Here is a 22,127-nt window from a genome sequence, read left to right as displayed (position 1 = left end):
CTCCCAGCTGCCTGTCACATCCAACCCAGAATCTAGGCAGCTGCTGCCTGCCATGAAGCCTGGGCTGCTTGCATCAGGGCTTGCAGCCTCTCCACTGCCTGCTGAAAGCAGCTTGGGCTCTATGGCCAGTGGCAGCTGTCCAGACCCAGACCAGCTTTGGCGTGCCAAACAAAATGGCTTCATGTGCTGTGCTCTGGCACGTGTACCAGGGGTTGCCGACCCTGGATATAAGATATAATACAAATAGAAATCCTGATATAATCTGATTAAGTGACAGTACTATTGTTTTTGTAATGCTGATGGATGCATTAGTGCATGTATATATGTTCCCTTTGCTTTTATCCCCTATATTAGTGTATCCCAGGTGCTCATTTTCATTCAAAAGCTTGTCTAACTTTATCCCAACTACATAGCTAGTTCAATAAAAGATATCACCCTGAGAAATCCTTCCCTGTTGCATTTTCACTCTGTCACTTAGCCCTTTGGAAATGTTGTGCTGGTCTGGAGCATGCCTACATCCACCACCATCTATTCAATTACAAGTGAGGGTAAGAAGTCTGCTATTTTTTTTTTTCATTTCAGAAATGTACAGTACTTTGATATCAAACTCTTGCTTTCTCCAGCAGGAGATGGGTCACTAAGCTGATGACTTGTGGATTAACCAAACAATCCAGCAAATCGTTTGTAGAAATGGCTGTTTGTGATGAGTTTGCGCTGGTGTCTGAACGCATTGGATCTGCTAGTGTTTCATAGTCATTGGTCATTATGGATTGCTTTCCAGTGCAGTGTAATTTTCCAAAATGTCCTCCTTCATTTTCGCTGATCAGTTCTCTATGGTCACTTTCAACTACTCTGACTCCTGTCGAGCTTGTTTCTTGAAATGCTGGCAAAACTTGAATAAGATGTGGCCCAAAAAGTATTTTCTGCTCCTCTTCTGTTTTACCTGTTGGAAAATCAGCTTCTTTGTTGTCCTCTGGTTCAGCCATTACTTGTGTTTTCCTCCTTTTGCATGAAGCACTCATCATTCGCTCTGTACGATGGCTGCTCGGATATCTGTGTTGTAACACACCGGCCTTCTGATATTCCAAATATGCAGACATAGCTCCATTTAAGTACTGAAGATTAATTTCATGCGATGTGGCCTCGACCTAAAGCAAACAGAACGACATAGCTAAAAGAGTACATTTCTTTTCAGTCATTATCTTCTCTGGGACATTCTTTACTACACAAAAGGCACTTATAGATTTCTTTTATGGGCAAAGATGACTCACAGTAAGTTAAGCAAATGTCAGTAACTTGAGGCTATCACTGCTAATGGAAACAAAAGAGAGCTTACTTCTGTAGGATTTAGCCAGGCGCCTGCACTGCCAGGATGTTCTGCAGATTTTATGGCACATACAAGTGTTCGAGTTATTGCCTCTTCCACACGGGCTTCATGATCTGCATCCTATCCCAAGAAAAGAGAAAGATAAATTGGAGGACAGGTAGCATTTTAGAAGCCTGTGGAAAGCCTGAAGGCCTTGGAAATAACCAAAGTAAGGGCCTTCACTTGAAAATACTTATTTACTTTAGAAGGATCTTTTTGAAGCCAGCAAGGTGGCTCTCATGTGAGGTCCCACTGACTTACCCGATTAAGGAAGTTTCATAGTTTCATAGATTTTAGGGTGGGAAGGGACCTATTAGATCATTGACTCCGACCCCCTGCCCTGAGCAAGAAAGTGTTGGGGTCACATGACCCCAGCCAGGTGTTTGTCCAATCTCCTCTTAAATACCTCCATGGGAAGGGACAGCACCACCTCCCTTGGAACCGTATTCTGTATTTTGGCAACCTTCGCTGTAAAGAATTTTTTCCTGATGTCCAATCTAAATTTGCTCTCCTTCAGTTTGTGGCCATTGTTTCTAGTTACCCCGATGAGTGCCCTGGTAAACATCGTATCCCCTATCTCCTGCTGTCCCCCCAGTGAGTTTGTAGATGGCCACAAGATCACCTCTCAACCTCCTCTTGCGGAGGCTGAAGAGATTCAGTTCCCTCAACTGGTTTTTCTTGTAGCCCTTTAGCCAGATAGGTGGCCCTCCTTTGAACCCTTTCCAGGTTATCTACGTCCCTCTTGAAGTGCAGCACCCAAAACTGGACACAGTACTCCAGCTGTGGCCTGACCAATGCCGCACACAGGGGAAGTATCACCTCCCTGGACCTGTCTGTGATCCACTTACTTATGCAAGAAAGGATGTGGTTAGCTTTACTTATTACTTCATCACACAGGTGGCTCATGTTCATTTTGCAGTCGACTACAACTCCGAGATCCTTTTCTGCAGTTGTGCTACTTCGAGCGGTGCCTCCCGGGCTGTAGGACTGCTGACAGTTCTTCCTCCCCAGGCGCAACACATGGCACTTGTCCTTGTTAAAATGCATCCTATTCTGTTCTGCCCATTTCCCTAGCCTGTCCATATCCATCCGAATTCACTTCCTGCCCTCCAGTTTGTGTACCTCCCCCTATAGTTTGGTGTCGTCTGCAAACTTGAACAGGGTGCTTTCTACTCCCTCATCCAAGTCACTAATGAAGTTATTGAATGGTACCAGTCCCAGGACAGAGCCTTGGGGGACTCCGCTGCTCACATTTCTCCAGGTAGAGACTGACCCATCCACCACCACTCTCTGGGTGGATCCCCTGTGTAATAAATAATCTACATTGCAACTGTTTAGTTTATTTATAAGAATTGGGTGAGACACTGTGTCAAAGGCCCTTTTAAAATCTAAGTAAATAACATCTACCGCTATTCCTTCATCCAAGCATTTTGTGACTTGGTCGTAGAAAGAAACCAAGTTAGTCAGGCAGGATCTGCCTGCTATGAACCCATGCTGGTTTCCCCTTAGCATTGTTTTACCCACTGGTCCCCCACAAATGTGACCCTTAACAATTTTCTCAAAGGTCTTGTCCAGGATAGAGGTGAAGCTAATTGGCCTATAGTTACCTGGTTCCTCCTTTCTCCTCTTCTTGAAAACAGGGACCACATTGGCCCTTTTCCAATCCTCTGGGACCTGACCTGATGGCCATGAGTGCCCCAAGTGTTGCGCCAGTGGATCCGCTATGACTTCAGCTAATACCCTAAGTATCCCAGGATGAAGATCATCAGGGCCTGTTGACTGAAATACATCCAACCCCTCCAGGTGCCCCTTTACTAGGTTGAAGGCATGGGTTCCCACTTGCACCCCTTCCCCTTGTTAGTGCTTTGTCAACTGGATCTGAAATAATACTGTGCAATGTTAGTGTCTAATTGAAGACTAGAACACAGCTCCTCTCCTTAGCAAGGAACACAAGAACACTTTTAAAATAATTTAAGCACTTAAAATGCACAGAGGATGTTACAGTGAGATGTCAAATGCTTCAGGCACTATTAAGGCACAAAACCAATTCCTAGGAAGCATGTCATGCAACAGCAGCACACGCCTGCTCGTACTGCTGCAGACAACAGAAGGGAGAGAAAACAAATGTTTCCTTTAATGAAGGAAGCTGATGTGCTTGTCAGAACTAAAGATAAGTAATAAGTAATTGATTCTTGGGTTTTGGAGACCTTCGTGTCTCCCTCCATCCCTTGGGCAGATGCACACAGGCTACTTTGGGAGATTAGAACAGATAAAGGTATAAATGTATGAGACAAGTCAAAGTCTCTGCCTTTTATTTATCAGAATTTTTTAGGTCTGGAGAGGAAGTAAGGAAGCTTTAATTAGGGTGTGAGGTGAGGCTTAGCCTTTAGACATTGCAGTCGTGGGTACATCAGAAAAGGATCCATAGTTCTGGATTCACTTGTGCTTTTTGAAGGAAAGCTGGGTTTTGGAAGAAATGGCAGCGTGACATAAGTAAACAGGCAGCTACAAATGATGAAATGCTGCTTTGGGTAATGAATAATCAATATGTGTTATGCAAGCCTGGCTGGGAAGGGTGCTAAAGGCAATAATGCAACTTGGCTTCTCAGAGGAGAACGTGCGGTACTAGTTAGACAAGATACTGCTGCTGGGGTTGTGTGTGTGCAATGAGGAAATGCAGGGTGGGGACTGTCATGGGACTACCTGAATCCATTTACCAGCTTCTTTTCATAACAAGATCCACCCCAAATTGACAGCATCATTACTATATGCGGATCCAGTAAACATTTTTCAAGGTGTTGCACTCTAAGGATGTGTCCAGCTGTGCTTAATATGAGGGCTGCACTGACCACGTGACTTGGCTCTCTAGGAAGCAAGGTTTGAATATCTTATATTACACTGAAAACAAATTAAAACTTCTATAGTTATTCAGAATCTTGGCAAAATAATTAATGCTATCGCTAGGATTATAAATGCTGGCATGACACACATCTGTCAAAATGAAAGCAGCTGTTAACGGCTGCCAGTGAGAGAACTGATTGAATTGGTAATGGGAATGTTCTCAATATTATGTTTTAGCGCCCATGTCACGCATTATTTTTATAGATGGATTACCCAACATGTAAAAGTAATGTTGCTGTCATCTGCAGGGATAATAGGCTGTAATCAACTGTCACCTGTGCCACAATGATTACATGCAGTACTTTCTAAGGTTAAACATTGCTGCACAATCTGCTTATTAGCTGAAGTAATTCATTTTGCTTTAGGGAGGGAGGGGGGTTAATTCTGGGTAACAGACTAGGAAAAATCCAGCAGCCTCCACATGCCAAGAAGACTGTGATTGTCATTAGTGAGAGCTCTGCTTTAGGGAAGCTTCAGGATTTGTCTCCACTGTACTGCAGTGCTAGGGAACAGAATCAGAAAGCAGTACAGGAAAGGAAACACAAAGTACAGCCAACAACTATCCCTGTCGCTCAGGGCCACATCCAAAAAAAATTTAGCACCTACACATAACTAAGGTGGAACTAAGATGCTTGAGTCCAAGAGTGATCTACAGCCCCCTGCTTCTCCAGGCCTAGCTGCTTAGGTGTCTGAAGAGTAGATATTTGACTCTTCTGGCAAAAATTTCCTGAGGTTCTGCTCCTGCACACGCCCAGAAAAGCTGCCATTTTGCAAAAGCTGAGCCTCTCGGTATCTATTTCACATACAAGACACTTTGGGATTCACAAACTAGGCCTCGCAGGGGATTCAGGCACGAATGGGTAGGTGTTCTCTGACATGGCACAGGAGCAGGGAGCTCAGCACAAAGCACAACTGTCCCAGTCCCAAAGCATGGACAGAGATTTCATAGATTTCACAGACATTAGGGCTGGAAGGGACCTCGGGAGATCATCGAGTCCAGCCCCCTGCCCAAAGGGCAGGAAGTCAGCTGGGGTCATAGGATCAGAGGTTGAAGTAATAGTAATAGCTTCTTGGCTAGAACATTTACCCAGGAATGAGGGACCTGGGTTCTGGGCCTGCCTCAGCCTGAAGGGTTTCAAACTCAGGACTCCTGTCCCGCGGCAGACTGTCCTATGCAAAGGTGTGGAGCACCTTTGAGTTCACGGAGCTCTTGCACACCCTTCTTTTGAAGCTGCGTTGTGGAGCCAGTTCTTGCATTTGTGAGTGAAACAGGCCTGACACCAACCTCCTGACAGGTGCAGCTCATAGCCTGAATTACATACCTCTGTTAACACTGTGCCAGAAGGGGCACACATTTATGGAAGCCTTCAATGGCTGCTTATGGGCTACCCTGCTTGTCCAGAATCAGTACAGTGCAGGGTGATCCTTGATGCTTTCACTAGTCCCGGCATGACCCTATTTATACTTGGGGCTCTGAAAGAAACTGGGGTAGGGCTGCTTTATATTGTTCTTTTAACCCAATACCCTTACACTAAGGTTCACCCAGGCTCACATCCCTCTACTTGGCCCCCGCAGCAAAGGCTGGGCTTATGCGATCCAACATATTTTTTGTGCTTATTGTGTCCGCTATCATTCTGCTCCCTACAGATTTCTATTCCAGTAGAGCTGTTAGAGGAAGGCATTTTTGTGATGCATCTTTCTCTGCCCACTCAGTAGTATTTTATATCCAGGTACTGTTAATGGTGATATGATTTATGTTTGAAAACCTATGGGGAGGGCAGCGGGAAGTGGGACACTTCCACTGGAGCCACCGCACACATAGTGGGTAATGTGCACTGTAAAAATCCAGGATTAAAGAGAGCAGAAATGAACTAAGATTAGTTAATGAGAAAATCTAACCCAAACTCAATCAAACCCACACAGAAACATCAACTGATACATTCCACGTAACTCATGCTCTACAGCATTAATATTGTTTGGCATTCAGGCCCTGGTTTAGCAAAGTGTTTAATCATGTCTTTGATGTTAAAAACATGCTTAGTTCCATGACATATGGCAAAGCACTTGCTTAAAGCATACATTAACACTATAAACTTTATTCTTTTTTAAGTTGCGCTTATGTACATGCATGGGCTCTGTTGAACAGAGGTAGATATGAGTACATGAGCCTTCAAATCCTTAGTCAGGAAAGATCATGTTTTTAGGAAGATACCTTCCTCCCTTCCTCAGCAAACCTGATGGGGCTAAAACAGCTCAGGAAAAGGAAGATTTAAACTTAGCCCATTCAAGGCTTGTCTTAGTCGAGCAAGGGAGATGTGGAGGAAGAACAGAATAATGGATCCACAATTAAAGTGTTTTTCTCAAGGGCAGAATTGTATTAATTCTCAGCCTTGGTTGATTCCCCCTTGCAAATTTTCTTGGAGACATTAATTTCCTCCCTCTCCATTTTCCCCTACTAAAAACATACCAGGAAATCCAAATGATGGTTTTAATGTTACTGGCCCAGAATAGCTGCATTTGAGTAGTGGGTGATAAATGATCCTTGTATAAAACACAAATCTGTAAGCATTTTGGGATCCCTCAGGATGAAAGGGAATATGTAAATGTAAGATGATTATAATAATAAACCACTTTAAAATGGCTCATGAGGTCACCCGATCTGGGGCAGCATTATTTATTTTTAACCAGTGGGCTTATTACTCGATATATCATGTGTTTAAATTGAAACCCTGCATAGCAATGACTTAAAAAGGAAAGTACCAGTTCAATCCAGGAGTTGATACTGATAGTGATGGGGTCAATGGATTCTACATAGTGCCACCAGTGTCGGGGAACAAACAGGACCTGAAATAGAGATGCGGTCATTAGATTATTGGCAGAAACCCTATTTTTGCATTCACTGTAGCAAATAGTCTATAGTAGAAGCTTTAGTGGAAGAGTAATACTTCTGTGAAAGGGACACTTGGGAGTGCACTTCCAATTTGAAGCTTAAAGGCAAAAATGATGATGTAGTCTTCTGCGCAAAGCAATGTACTGGATACAGATTCATTAAAAGAATGTGCATTCTTCTTCTTGTATGGAGAGCCCAAAGTAACAGCAGCCTCCTTGAATAAGGTGCATATACACCAGTCACAAGAATGACTATAGTATTGTGTAAACACCCCTGAGCTACTAAACTGTTAGCAGCAGCTGCAGCAGCACAGCACTTAGCACCAGCCAACCACCCAAGTGCTTACCCTACTTTTGTGGGGTGGAGGAGGTAAGTTTTGCAGCCTGCACTGATCTCTGTGATGCCATAGCTAGACTCATAGAAAAGTAGGGCTGGCGGGGACTTCTGGAGCTTGTCTAGTCCAACCCCCTGCCTGAAGCTGGATCAGCTCTATCCACAGCACCTCATAAATAGGCTTAGCTAACCTATCGCTACCAGTACACAGTCAACCCTGTCACAAAACCACAAGGCACAGCACTCTAACCGGTATAGAGTAAGAGAAGGGGACACCAGCAGCCAATGTTGTTAAAATACACTTGGGATCCAAGGAAGTGGGTCACACCCACTGCTACAGAGGAAGGCAAAAACTCCCACCGTCCACACCAGTCTGACCATAGGGTAAAATTCTTTCCTGAACCCAAATGTGGTGATCGGCCTGACCCTGAATGGAGGGACAAGACCCTCAAGCCAGGAACCTAAGTGTTTTAATCTCAGTATGAGCACTGGCTGTCAAAATACTCCTCAATACTTCTGAGGAAGGTGACCCCCAACCGTCCCCACCCTGACACATGTAGCAATAGGAGAGGGAAAAAAATCCTATTTTTTTATGACTGTTAATACCTGAGTTAATAAATTTAAAGCTAGTTTGGATATGTCTGTAGCACTGACATAGCTACAGAAGGGCACAAAAAGACTAAGTGGCTTGCTCAGATTCACATAAGAGTAGAGTCAGATATAGGATGCAAACAGCTACATGTTCATGTCTCCTCTTGGCCACTAAAGAGCATGGCATCTGGTTCAAGCTATTCAGTTTTCACTCCCATAACTATGATCTCCAAAGTGGACACAACCCTAAGCAACCTCTTATTCAAACTCCTCTGATTTGAAAAGGGCTATGACCCCACAACCATACAGATAAAGGAGTTTCAGAGCATAAAGGACCCCCGCCTGGCTCAGCGAGGCATGGCAGGGCTTTGGAGGTCTTAGCTATTCCCTGCCAAGCAAGTATTCTTTGTAGAGTCCCCAGTTCAGACGGCATCCCAGCCTCTTTGAGGCCTGCCAGTTGGCTTCCCAGGAAGTGAGCGTCCTAACGTTCATCAAGGTGATTAATTATGTGCAGCTTTAATTCTGGCAAATAATCTTTTTGTATTTGACTTGTCATTTTTGGTGGCACATTTTGCAAAATAAGGTGCCCTCAAAAATCAGGTTGATCTATTTTAAATCAAAGCTTTACAGCTGCACTAGTGCTGATATTTGTGACATAACATTGATTCTAAACCTTGGCTTTTATGATATAAAGACATCACTGTTTTGATGATACAGCTGTAGCTTTCTACATTACTGAATAGCAGATTAACTTCGGGTTATCAGGAAGAACATAAAAGACAATTTTTGACTGGGCAAGGAAATTGGTTGGAGGCAGAGACAAACAGATAAAAAGATGCACTTCAGAACAGTACGGTGATCTCTATCTAAACTGTGGCCATTTTTTTTCTTGTTAGAGGCACAAATTACTTCTAAGAAGTCCCACTATCGAGATAACCAAGTTTTCAGATAATACGAGTTTACTAGAAACAACATGGAAAATAAGCACCGAGGCCCTAGCCTTACAAACACATCATTTAACTTCACATACTTGAGTAGCTTCCTGAGAGTCACTGCAGTCTGTGTTAGATGAGGGGCTTACAGAGAGTGAATTTGGGAGTGCAGGCTGAAATACCGCTTGGATATTTCAATTTAAAACAAGCACAAGGCTGGAGCTCTTTGGGGTCAGGATAGCTGGAGAGTGTGCCTCATACAAAACACAGAACAGAGCAGGAGGGAGGTCACAGAAGAAGACCAAATCTTGGAGCTGTCAGCACAATGCAGCATGACCATGAAACAAAGAAAACCAAACATTCAGATGCAGGCATGGTGCAGAAATCTAAACACATTACAGATGCTTTCACCAGCTGGAGATGGACCTTGCTGGTTTATGCAATACTGCTTTTAGGGATCAAAACTGGAACCACTGAGGTCAGTGGCAAAACTCCTGTAAGTGTCTAATTCTCATTAACAATAAGGCCCCTAGCAGAGAGTAAATTATACCTCCTCTGCTCTGGTAGATTGGGGTGAATGTGCTAAAAAGTGAGAGTCAGTGCCTGAAGGTCACTGATTATCCCCTAACCCAGTGGTCTCCAAAGTGGGGTGCGCATACCCCAGGGGGTGTGCAAGACGATCCACTGGAGTACAGGAAAAAATATTAGAACTTCTATTCATATTTATATAAATATACATATATTGGGGGTGCATGCTCAAAAATTTTTTACTGATAGGGGTGCGCAAACAAAAACATTTGGAGACTACTGCCCTAACCCCATGGAAGCCAATGGCCAAATTCCCATTAATTTCTACAGAGCCAGGATTTCATTTCTAAGGTTCAGATTTATGACCAGGGAAGGGAGCATAGGGAGGAATAGAGAAGAAATGATGGGGGAAATGTACTTATGGCTGTAGAGCTGCAGGCACTTGCTAAAATTTTATGTCTTGTACTCCACTAATAAATGATGCCAACTTGTATAACTCTGCACTCATCCTTCCTAAGAGAGATTCAGGAGAGGAAAAAGAGGGGTGGGGAAGAAGAAACCAACAAATACGAAACTGCCTAAATTACCAGATCTGAGTCTGTTACTTCAGTGGGGGGCATTACTCTACAGAGTAGTAAAAAATGCAGAACAAGAATGGAAAATGAGGGAATCGTCTTTGCCTCAAGAACAACACAGCAGCAAACACATCATTTATTATCTACTCATTTTTATTTTAAAAAAATCAATTGCCATAAACAGAACTCACTTGAGTGCTGATCTTTCAGCTCTTCTTCCTGAAGAAAGTAAATCACTGAGTACCCTGGACCACTGACTCACTCGTGGAGGCAGTTGTATGGAGGCTTTGACACTGCTGCATTCACCTAATCACGGGAAACGGATTTTGGGCCTGGACAGATGCCACATTTGCACCACTGTAACATATATATTCTTTTTAACATTAAATCCCAGCATAACTTACATTGGGCTGGACAAACATGCAGTTATCCCAGGGATGCTGTACGCAGCTGTTAGAGCACTTTACCACCAGGTGGGAGGCAAGCAGGTCACATTCAGCTTCCCTTGAACAAACAAAGTTCCCCCAGGATAAGTTGTGGATAAACAATAACTGCACCACTGCCATCTTACCCCCAGTTCTTTTGGGGATATTGCACTGGATTGAACAAAATTCCTCTCGTATAGGGGTTCACATTGCCAATCTGCTCTGTTTTATGTTGGCGTAAAATATCAGTTATGCTGCTGTTAAAGTGTCATCTCCCCTGGCCTTAAGAAGCTCTGTGAGGAATTTAACTGCCACCTTCCTCCTTAGAAACAGTTTATTTCTTTTAAATGAAATGCTATATATTTTGTAGCATGTCCCATGTAGTAAATTCGGGTTTTTATGATCTGCATTACAGCAGCTCCAGCTGAGATCAATGTGTGAACAGACAGCAAGGGACCATCCCCTTCAGAGAGCTCACAATCGACACAAGAAAGAAAGGCCAAGGTCAGAAGCACAGAGGAGTGATTTGCTCAAGGTCACACTACAGGTGAGTCATGGGGGTTGGAGGAAACACAGGTTTTTCCTTCCATGTTTATTTGTAAAAGCCAGTGCAGTGCCCGCCTTGTTCTGCACTCTGCATGTGCACACAGGCACATGGGAAGCATGGTCCAAATTACATCCTCTCTAGGCTTGGGCTATGTAGGCAGCTACTCAAACCACCATCACAAGACAACACACGAACCTTAGATAAAAACTTTTTACCCAAGTCTGGTTGTTCTCAGGGATTTTCCTATAGGATGTCTGTACCCCAGACCCTGTCCATGGACTCCAACTCCATTATACCCTGGTTGAAGCTGTATGTTATTCAGTGACTATTACACCATACATTCATGCAAGGTTGAAACACCCAACAGGTTCTAGGGTCCACCTCCTCTTGCTTTGATGTCAGCTCTGAAGAGTTTTCAGTGCCCTTAACTGAATAGCAAAGAACGTTATAGAGCAATTTCTGCCCTATTCTACTGTACATATTGGGTTCTTAGGAGCTGTGTAGGGTGTAAAGAAAAGGCTGAACCTGGTTACAAAGCTGAAGAATACAGTAGAAAGCAATCCCTAAACAGAGAACAATAAGACTGAGCTGAAAGGGAAACTAGTAAAGTATGGGCGCTCAGCACTTGCATATATTACTAATAAACACAACCAGCAGTCAGGAAGCTCACAAATCATAAAGTGCATGGAACAGACAGATCTATGGAGGAAAAACAGTTTAAGAAAGACTTACAATGGTGATTTATTCAGCTAGTCAAAAAGCAGATGAGGCGCTACACAAATGGGCTTAAAAAATTATTCCTGCTCTGAACAGGTTTCAACCTAAATGTTCTGATCAGGCAAACACTTATTCACATAAGTATTTTACTGAAGTGTGTAGGCCCATAGACTTTGGTGGGAATATCTCTATGGAAATTTCATCTATGTGCTTGCAAGGTCAAGTGAAAAAAGACAAAGGGAGATGGAACTGAAGGAAGTAGTACAGGGCTACTTTCCCAGGTCTTTATACTGTTCCATAACCCAGAAACACCTTTCCATGGATAGGAGACAAGAATCAAACGTACGGGACCAGGACACTTTGAGAGTAATTCTCTAGAGCAGCTGTGCCCAACCTTGGAGCTCCATGGGCCAGATGAATGGTGTGGGGTCAGTCCATGGCTGGATCCCGTGCGGGGTCAGTCCACAGGTGTCGTGAGCAGGCCAACCCCGCATGCCTGGCTCCAGCCATCTGCCAGTCCAACCCCACATGCCACAAACCTGGCTACATTCTCTGGCCCATGGGGATTCCCATGGTTTGGAAAAAGGGGAGCATCAATTAATGTAGCCATCGCTCTCCTACCACCAAACTTCTAGGCCCTGGGGAGCCCTGCAGGCTGGATGACAGGGCTCTGAGGGCCAGATCTGGCCTGTGGGCCACAGGATGAGCACCTCTGCTCTGATGTAATAATATTTTTCAATGGCAAAACTTGATAAAAGATGGTGAATGCAAAACTAAAGAGGAGGGGTATGTAACATATGGGAAATGAGGGGGAATGGGTAAAGAGCAAGGATTTACATAGTACTTTTCTTTCTGTTTGCGCTCTAGTGTTGGGATGTTTAGGATTCATGTTTCAAGAGATTCTCTGCTGGAATCGTTCAGTGTAAATGAGACAAACTCAGATTCTCAGTAGTAACCTGAAATTTGATCTTTAAGAAAAGAACAGCTGCTATTAAGAGACTCACAGCAAACTTAAATAAGAGGTGGTGTTCGCAAAATGAGAATGTCTTGATGGGGGGGTGGAGTCTCTGACTAGAGGAGCAGATGTGGATATCCTACTTGCTACCACATCAAATTTAGTCACTGCAAAAGATGTACATTTTTGGAGCTGTCGCTTATACAATTTATTAAGCAGCTACAAAGCTTTGACTACAAGAGGCGAACCAGGTCCCATAAATAAAAGGTGGGGAGAACAGCTGTGTTTAGTAAGCATACGATCGTTAAAATGCGAATTTATGCTGGTGAGAAATGCAAAATTATCAAACGCAAACAGGCAAAACTTTAGGGAAGATGGACAAAACAGCAAGCAAGCAAGCAATCCAAATCCAAAAATATGCCTGGCAAGAGAACGAAACTTGCTGAATGTTGGAAATACCATATTTACTCACATATCATGCACATCTTTTTCCAAAAAAAATCAGCCCTCAAAAATTGGAGTGTATATCTTAATTAAGGGAGCTGATTGTTTCTCACTGGAATAAAAGCATAGAGATGCTGAGCTCTAATGGCTCCCAAAACAGCTGTTGGTTCTCCCTGGCCTAGCAGACAGCAGGGGTGGAGTCCAATGCGCAGAGCCACTGCGAGCCATGACAGCCGCTGCTGAACTGGCAGCAGCTTTTGTCTGAGCAACCAAAAGCTGATGCCAATTTAGAGTTAACACTGTGGCCTGAAGAACAGTGAGCTGGTTGAAGGTGAGCGAACTGTTGTGTGCAGTCAGCTCTGAGGCATGACTCTGGAAAAATAGTTTTTTCCTATATTCTGCCTTTCAAAAACAAGGCGCGTATCCTTCTTGGGAGTGTGTCACACAGGAAGACATGGCATTTCTGGTGTGAGAAAAAGAAGTAGACAAGGAGGGACTTTGATATGCCTGGTTTTAGAGAGAGGAAAAGACAAATTCCTCCAACTCAGCAATGAAGCAAAGGAGACTTCCATATATCTGGACGCTGATGTAGGGCATGGGAATGTAGTCACAGCTGAAAAACCAATGGGAGATGCAGGTAAATCACAATGAACCTGCAAATGTTTACAATGTGGATTTACAGAAGTTGGCAAAAAGTTGGGCCAAAACACAAAGTACAGAGTGAATTATATATTCCAAGGGAAGAGATAATTCTCCATCAGCGTTCCTTTCACTCAAGCCACCCCACTGCAGGAGGGTGAAAGAAAGGAGCAAAAATGAATAAATGATTGCTCAGAAGCAACTCATGGATGTATTTGGTAGCTGTAAGCAACTCAGGTACTTTTACAATTTTGGCTAGCAGATGGCAAATTTACCTCACCGCAGATAAAGGCACAAACTAAGGTATTTGCATGAATTTCCTGAAAAGATGAAGTGGAAAGGGTAAAACACTACAGCAGAAGACAGCATCTCCTAGAGATTAAATAGGAAGATGCTGAGCTACATTATGGGTTGAAATGATCACTGAAGAGGATAAACTTGGTAGCTGCTAGAGCAATACCAAGTGAATGGAAGAGGGTGCCTGTGACCTTTTTTGCTTTCAAAAGAGAAAGGCTGACCTCCCTCAGAAGCAAAGTAGGCTTACTTAAGTAATTCACTGTTTACCGCAAAAAAAAAAAAATACTGGGTAATTCCACTAAAAAGTGATGTGCAGAAGGACTTGGGGAGGGAAAGGCGTAAAATATCTGAAGTCTGTTAAAAAAAAATTCAGCGCCAGGTCTGTTAATTAGGCTGCCCTTCCCTTGAGGGCACACAACCTACCTCTACTAGCTTCTTCCCCTGCATGCTGCTGAGGCATGTCCTTGTTCTGGAGACTGGAGTCATGAAGCCCAGGGCTCTCCCTGCTAATGCCTGCCTGCCCACTGGCAACTTAATGTCTCAACAGCTGGTGCTAGGTAAGAGCTGCAAGACTCGTCAGCCCCAACTCACCAGCATGGCTCCCTGACCTGAAAATGACTGCCCAGTTTCCAGACCCAGTCATCAGCTGTCAAGGAGGATGCATTATCTTGCTGGGGTGATCTGACCCCAGCTGACTTCCTGCCCCTGGGGCAGGGGGCTGGACTCGATCTTGCAAGGTCCCTTCCAGCCCTAATGTCTATGATATCTATTTCACAAATGACCTCTCATCCCAATGGCAGAGGAAACCCTGACTACCCAGTCAGCCATGCGAGGTCTTGTCCAGCATTCCTGCTACCAGCAGCAATTGCAGGTGACTTGACTTGCAGCTGTGAGGAAGGGGAGCCACTTGGAGAGCTCCAGCAACGGACACGGGGAGGGGGAAACCTAGCATATTGAAGCTGGACGGTGGGCAAACTGATGGAAAGGGAAGGGGAGGGGGATATCATTAGTGGATTTTCTTTGGGGTAGATAAAGGGATACATGGAACTGATAGCTTTATTTAAATTTTAAATTTGGGGTTGAGAGAGAGGGGAGGTGATCAGTAATTTATCTAGGACTTTTCACTTTACTGCTGACTGAGGTGGAAAGTTTTTGAAGCCACCTTCTCTGGCAGCTCATCATCAGTAATGGCAGAAATCCATGACTGGTTTCTCTGATTCTTCCAGTTTTTCTGTGGCAGGCAGAATAGTTCTGATGGCTTTCCACTTTATCAGCGAGATTACTTGCTCTCCAAGGCACTATGATGGCCTGCTTTGCTGCCTCACATGCACCGATCTCCTCCCCCAAAGTGGTTTTATCAGTCTTAATCAAACACTATATACTGTGCTACCTTTGCATCTTGAAATCTCCTTTAGTTAAAATCATTTAAAAACCCCTATTATAGCAAATGCACCTTTTCATTAAAGCCCCTTTCATAAAGTGTCTGAGCCTGAATATTTTCCTGCTTTTTAACAAGAGTCTGAATAAATGCATTCCTTGTATTCCTAATCTCTTCTTTATTTTCAAGGATATTTATGAAGAGACAGGGCCTTTCTTTGTTTGTTAAGAATTTGCTTGCTACTGCTGCTTATCACTCAGGACTCGTTTCTTATATCCTTACTTAGTGGTAAAGCAGGTACCTGAGTAAAACCGTCATTGAAATCAGAGGGTTCTGCCTGCATAAAGACTAGGGGACAGCACAGTAAACATGGGAATACAGAACCGGAGGGGGCCTTTTGGGTTGGCAAGTCTAGTCCCATGCATTCAGAGGCAACTAGTGACCCAAGGACTCCCCAAAATCACCACTTCAAACCCTAGCATGTGACAAGGCACAAAACCAGAAATCTCACCACCACCATAGGTCAGAACAGGAGATGAGAACACTGCAAAGTAGTAGCTTTGAGATTTGGCCCAACCCAATGTTGCACTGCATTACTTCATACTGAATGTGTCTACATGAGACTAATCTACTGTGCAGTGAAGCATCACTGTCTGCAAGTGTGCACTGCCTATCTGTGTCCTGTCATGGAGCCAGGAGCTGAGCAGAGGGTAGCTTTCTGTCCCCCCAGTCCCAGTGCTACTCAGCTCCTGGACAGGGCACATGTGTAGCCGGTGTGCATGCACAGATGATGATGGTTTACTATGCAGTAGATAAGTTTACTGTGCAGTGATGTGTCTCATGCAGACACACCCAATATCAAGTGAAGCAGTGTGACACTAGGTTGGGCCAAATCTCAAAGCTACTACTTTAGACCCGTGGGGGGCTGAGAACCAAGCCACACTGGGACTGGGGAGCTCTCTGTCCCAGAAGCAGAACAGCTCCTGGCCAGCCCCGGGCTACATGGAGAAGCTCTGCTGGGCATGGGACTTGTCTCCATGTGCACAGGGCCAGAAGAGGTCTGCAGCAGCAGCTGTTTCCCAGCCCTGTGCACATCAGGACCCCTTCCAATGTGTACAGGGTAAGGAGACAGCTGCTGCTGCAGCCAGCAGAGCTCTCCTAGCCTTGTGTGCATGGGGACACGGGAGTGATAGAAAAGAGAATGGCTGCCTCAAGAAGATGAGGCAGGGAAGCAGTCACAGCAGACAGAAAGCAGAGCAAAGGGAAAAACTAGTCAATAATGTACTTCTAGAGCATCCTAAAGTGCATTAAACATGGTCTGTTCACATCTTGTGCAGAGACAAAAGGCGCAAATGAAGTGCCCTGTCTAGCTTGCTTGGTGGGGTTTGTTTTAAAGTGCTTTTGGTATGTTTGTGAAAATGAGCAAAACATTGCCAGGAACATTAAGAGACTTCAGAACAAAGAAAGCAGAGCAGCATTACTTTGGGTGAAAAAGTGTAGGTTTGGTAGATGCACATGAATCAGCACTCACCCAATCTGCTGCCCTGGTCTACAATTACTGTTTTCCCCTGTGGAATTATGTAGTAGACATCTACAGCTAAACTTTCAACAGCAGCCTCTAAAAATTCTCTCATTTTGCAAATATTAGAACAGAGCTCTAGCTCCTCAGGTATCCATGCATATCCTGCTAGCTGGCTAAATAGTATCATTGGCATCCCAAATGAATTGTCTGGTGCAATACTTGTTCATTTTTCATGGCTGTATTGAAGCTTTTTAAAAAAATGATGCCAAAGGCCACTAGCCAAGTTTAGATGCAAACCCCTTTGAAAGAAGTGCAGTCTTCATACAATCTATTTAAGATAGGAGTGGGGTCAGGCCCTTCTTCCAGTGAAAAGGAGTACGGTCACAAATGCTGTAATGAATGTACACTGGGCTGCATTCTGTGCTGGTACGGTATGCTAAACCTTTCAATATGAGTGTTAAAAGAGGCCAATAACAGACACAATGAGCCACCATGGCCAGAAGGTGGCATTAGCCACATTATATTTTTGATATTCAGAGCTGCACCCAGCCTACATGCAGTTGCTTTCCTGAATCCCCAACACTACCTTTGTCTTTAGTTTTCAATCATTACAATTCCTAATCCAAAACATTTGGGGATGGAGGGAGGATTACTACAAATTGATCACACAGTAAAGCTGACTGCAAATCCTCATGCAATTGTATTAATTCTACCTGAAAGCAAAGATTGAGCATGTCTTACGTCTATGTCTTAATAAGAAAGACTCATACTAAATAATAAACAAATGCTCCTTCCAAGTCCCTCCCTACTCCCTTACTTGAACAATAAGAGTCCCAAAACAGCAGCCAGCCGCCTTCTAGCTAAGAAAGACTTGTATGGTGGCATCCCAAAAGCCTGCTCAGGAATGGCTAAAGGTACATGCATGCACACACGCTCGCTCACTCACACATGCACGCACATACACACACCGGTACATCACTGCCTGTGAGGCAGTTTGTGTGCAAGTAAGCTTGGGTATCTGGCCTTTCAAACTGCATCTCCTTTGTGGCACTACAGAATGCCTATATCACTGAGCTGGCTCAAGACCTTTATTCTTAACAAGATTAATTTGTAATTGCTTTAAGCCTAATTAAAATTAAGATCATATTAGAGGTTTGTTATCGCACAAGATCATTCACACAGAGATTATGAATTGAAATACTAGGGTTTGGTACAAGGGATAATGCTATGCTGCATGAACTTGCAGTTCTGCAGGTATTAAAAATTAGTAATTTAGCACCCAGAAAAGAAGAACTTGACACTATCACCTTGAGGAGGGCAAGTGGCCAAACCATTCATCCCATTTTTGGCACAAACCTAGTGTAAAGCACTAATATTCTGTGCCATACAGTAAAATTACTTCGAAAAGCTCTCAAAACTCCATTTGGAAGATCACTTTACAAGGGCGTACATTGCTGAAACAAAAGAACGCAAGTAAATCGAGGTGGGATAGTGCTGAGCAGAGATCAGGACCCAATACACCTGAGCTCCATTTCAGTTCTGTCCCTGATTAGTCACTTGTGGCCTAACTTTCAAAGACTGACTTCTCAGTGCCCCTCTCAGTGAGACAGAGCTAATAATGTTCCTACGCCCTTGCACGGTGCTCTGGAGTCTTGGGAAGACGTGCACGCTATGTGCACGCATCATTATTATAAATACTCTCCCATTAAAGCAACAAGTTGGGCAAATGTTCCACAGTGAAGGTTATTCCTCACCCTCCAAATATAAATGAGTTCTGCTGCTGGCTCTCTGTGCTCATTAATCAAGGATATTTTATGCCACATCCTGGTTTCAGGGTTAGAATACTGTGCTGAAAAGTTTTTAAGCAACTTTTTAAAGCAAGGATCTAGAGATGCCTGCATGAGCTATTAAGAAACCAAGCAGTCTTATGAGCTAATTCTCCAAGTGCATGTAGTTTTTTTTCAAAAGGCTGAGCAAAAAGTGAGCAAAGCAAACTCTATTTCAAAAGGAATTAGCAAAGCAAAGTTTGATAACCAGCAAACTACTCGATGCAGAGGAGATGGCAAGGAGGAAAGAACGCCCCAGCAGTCTTGCTGTTTATGCAATGCAGACTCTTTACTACAATTTCCAAAGAAATATAAGGTTTAAATGTGGGTGGTACCTGGCCTGGACTGAGAGTAACCACATGGGGCTTTGCTTTCTTAAACAGAGGAAAGCGTTTCAGATCAGGATTGACAACACTGACTTTGCTGAATACGCTGGATTCCTCATAAGGGATCCTGGTGGGATAAAGGGAACAGGCATCGCTGGGTGGGAAAAGGTGCCATCTTTTCCTGAAAGTAGAGAGAAGATAAAAGTGGGTTCAGTGCAGGCTAGTTACAGTGGGTGACTAAAGGCAATAGTGAGGTTTTCAATAAAACATAAATCTGCTTTGCTGTTTCAGTCTTCTACACAGTCAGAATACTGGCAAGTCTTGCTAAAAATGATTTCAAATATTCTGCAGATGTTTAACTCAAAGATTTGAGGCTTCTAACCAATTATTTTTGCATGGAGGCTATGCACTTCTTCCATCTGACTCCTCCTCGTTTTATCAAACTATGTGTAGCATCTACAGGTGGACCTACAGTGTTAGCAAATTCTGATGTGTCTCTTATAAATCCACCAAACGTGTACTGGGATTAGGTTTTCATTAGGTAAATATATTCTTGTTCATTAATGTATGCAAGACCCCTGCTTGGTCTAAGTAGACAGCACAGTACACGTACAACACGGGTAGCAATAGCAGCGCAGTTGGGAGATGTTTTTATTTGCATTTCTTACTTTGGTATGTGAGTCAGGGAAACATAATTCTTATTTAAATCTCTTGCTTTCTTGATTCAGGACAAGCTGGGGCTCATTTGCTATTGTTATCAGCATGAGGATTTGATGGTGTCCCTGTCTTTCCTGTTCTCTTCTTGTAGCACATAATAAATGTGCATGTAGTCCTTGCAGTAAAGAGCCTAACTTATGGGCTGCTTTGTGGCCATGGTGTGTAGGAGGGGACATGGTCCCCAGCAGGGGATTAGGCTCGATGACCTGTGTTCCTACAAGTATAATGGATAAAAACATGCCCCCTTGGTAGACAGCTGATTAGCTGCTAGATCTAGACTATTTATTTAATTTTCAGTGTAATAGGCTGAGCAAGTGTGTCATAACCCCTCTTGTATGTAGACTACAAAGTGGGTAACAACCTACTACTGCTACTAGCTAACAAATCTAACACCTAATGCAAGTAATAGAGCGCTATGTTTTGGAGATCAGATGTGCAATTTCTGTTACCATGCAGTACATAAGAGATGTTAACTCCTAAGCACAGGATCTACGCAGCTACTTAGATAATATACACTGCATTAAAAACTGGCTTCTCCAGAACACAAGGTGTCAGGTTTATGTATACTATAAATAAAACTCTTTGCCAGTTGTTTTCTGGGCATATATTTTTCCAAAATGCTGAATGGCTAATATATAAGGCAAAGTAAACAAACATATAAATAACCGTTTTATGAGAAAAATATGTTAAATGATGGGAACAACCAGAGCAGGAATAATTAAAATCACATCCAAAAAGCTAAATTTATGGCATTTAAGACTAGCTATATAATCAACACCACAGTGACCTATGCATTTACCAATACCTTCTATTAGAAAAGAGGAAGCCCTTTCAATCCAGGTTAGAATGACCTATGCTGCTCTCCTCCTTTGTAGACTCAGGCCGTTTCCTTGCTTATTTTCATGCTACTCAGTTTTTGCTACTTCATCTAGCATTGCTGGCTGTCAGTTCTAAGTCACAGAACTGAAAGTGAGGGGCAAAGGGATCTGAGGCAGAAAAACAGGATGGATGAACAGAGTAGGCAGACTTGCAGAGATCAGCGTAGCTGGGGGTGACATGGCCTGCTGACTTAGGAGAGATAACAGAAGCTACTGGCATCAGAAAATTTGGGGGATAAGCAGTTTACCCAAAAGTCCAACATCCATTATAAGAATAATTTTCGCAGTCACGGGGCCACACAAAGGGACAGGAAAATGGCTTGCTTAGAAAGCCTCGGAGGCTCCAAGCTAAGTTCCATGTAGGGAACTAGGCTGTAGCTGTGTTGGTCTAAGGGCATAGGCAGACAAGGTTCTTTGGGTAAATCTGATATCAGATTTACCCAAAAGACCTTGTTTACATAGGAAGGAAAGGGTTTAAACCCCTAGTATCACAATAACATTTCAAGGAGCTAGACCAGTGATTCTCAGCCAGAATGCCATGGCTCCCTGGTGTGCCTTGAGATCCTAAGGTACCAAACAATGCTACCACTCTTAGGCTTGTAAACATGACCAACAAGATAAACCCAGAGATTTCAAACAGAAATCCATAGCTGAATCACAGAATCATAAAAATGAGGGTTGGAAGGGACATCTAGTCCATCCCCCGATGGTCCCCCAAAGCAGGACTATCCCGAAACAGATCATTCTAGCCAAGGCTTTGTTGAGCCAGGCCTTAAAAACCTCCAGGATCCCGCCACTTCTCTAGGTAACCCGTGCCAGTGTTTCACCACCCTCCTAGTGAGTCTGTCCTAATATCCAACCTAAACTTCCCTTGCTGCAACATGAGCCCATTGTTCCTTGTTCTGTCATCTGCCCCCACTGAGAACAGTTTAACTCCATCCTCTTTGTAACCACACTTCAGTTGGGGTCTTCCTGAGTTCTTTGCAACAGAAAAGCTGCACTATGTTTTTTCTGTCGACAAAAGAAAAAGAGTAAAAGCTGAGAGCTGGCATTTTCTGAGGGGTGCCTCAAGTCTACCTGGCATGCTTCAAGTCTAAAAAGGTTAAGAACCACTTAGTTAAACTGATCAGGGCTTGTGGTAGAAATGATATCTTTTGTTAGACCACCAAGATTTTTGCAAAAAAAATTCTTTAATTGCAAGCTTTTAATTGTAATTAAAAACATTTTTTTTGCAAAAATCTTGTTGATCTAAGAAAAATATCACCTCTACCACGAGCCCTGATTGCTTTTTCCCCTAGACCAATATGGCTTCAACCTGAATTCCTGATGCTAAGTTAAAG

General features: G+C 43.5%; 1 protein-coding gene across 5 annotated transcripts in view; it reads right to left on the bottom strand.

Annotated features, from left to right (window-relative positions):
* Positions 1-549: 549 nt before the first annotated feature.
* The window catches only part of HSPBAP1 (HSPB1 associated protein 1), a 66,475-nt gene continuing 44,897 nt past the window's right edge, over positions 550-22,127 (bottom strand). For 3 of the 5 annotated variants that reach the window (XM_090046006.1, XM_090046007.1, XM_090046008.1), the window contains 4 exons: positions 19,202-19,373; positions 7,028-7,111; positions 1,337-1,447; positions 550-1,148 (listed from right to left, as the gene is read on the bottom strand). In XM_090046006.1, the coding sequence (XP_089902132.1) occupies positions 603-1,148; positions 1,337-1,447; positions 7,028-7,111; positions 19,202-19,373 (913 nt within the window). In that variant the 3' untranslated portion in view covers positions 550-602. The remainder of the gene's footprint in view (positions 1,149-1,336; positions 1,448-7,027; positions 7,112-19,201; positions 19,374-22,127) is intronic. The other 2 variants (XM_090046009.1, XM_090046010.1) reach the window with 2 other exon arrangements.

The sequence above is a fragment of the Crocodylus siamensis genome, chromosome 4, assembly GCF_052110815.1.
Source record: "Crocodylus siamensis isolate JL-2025a chromosome 4, ASM5211081v1, whole genome shotgun sequence".
Lineage (NCBI taxonomy): Eukaryota > Metazoa > Chordata > Crocodylia > Crocodylidae > Crocodylus > Crocodylus siamensis.
The sequence above is the reverse complement of the archived record's forward strand: the minus strand, read 5'-3'. Positions and strand labels throughout refer to the sequence as shown.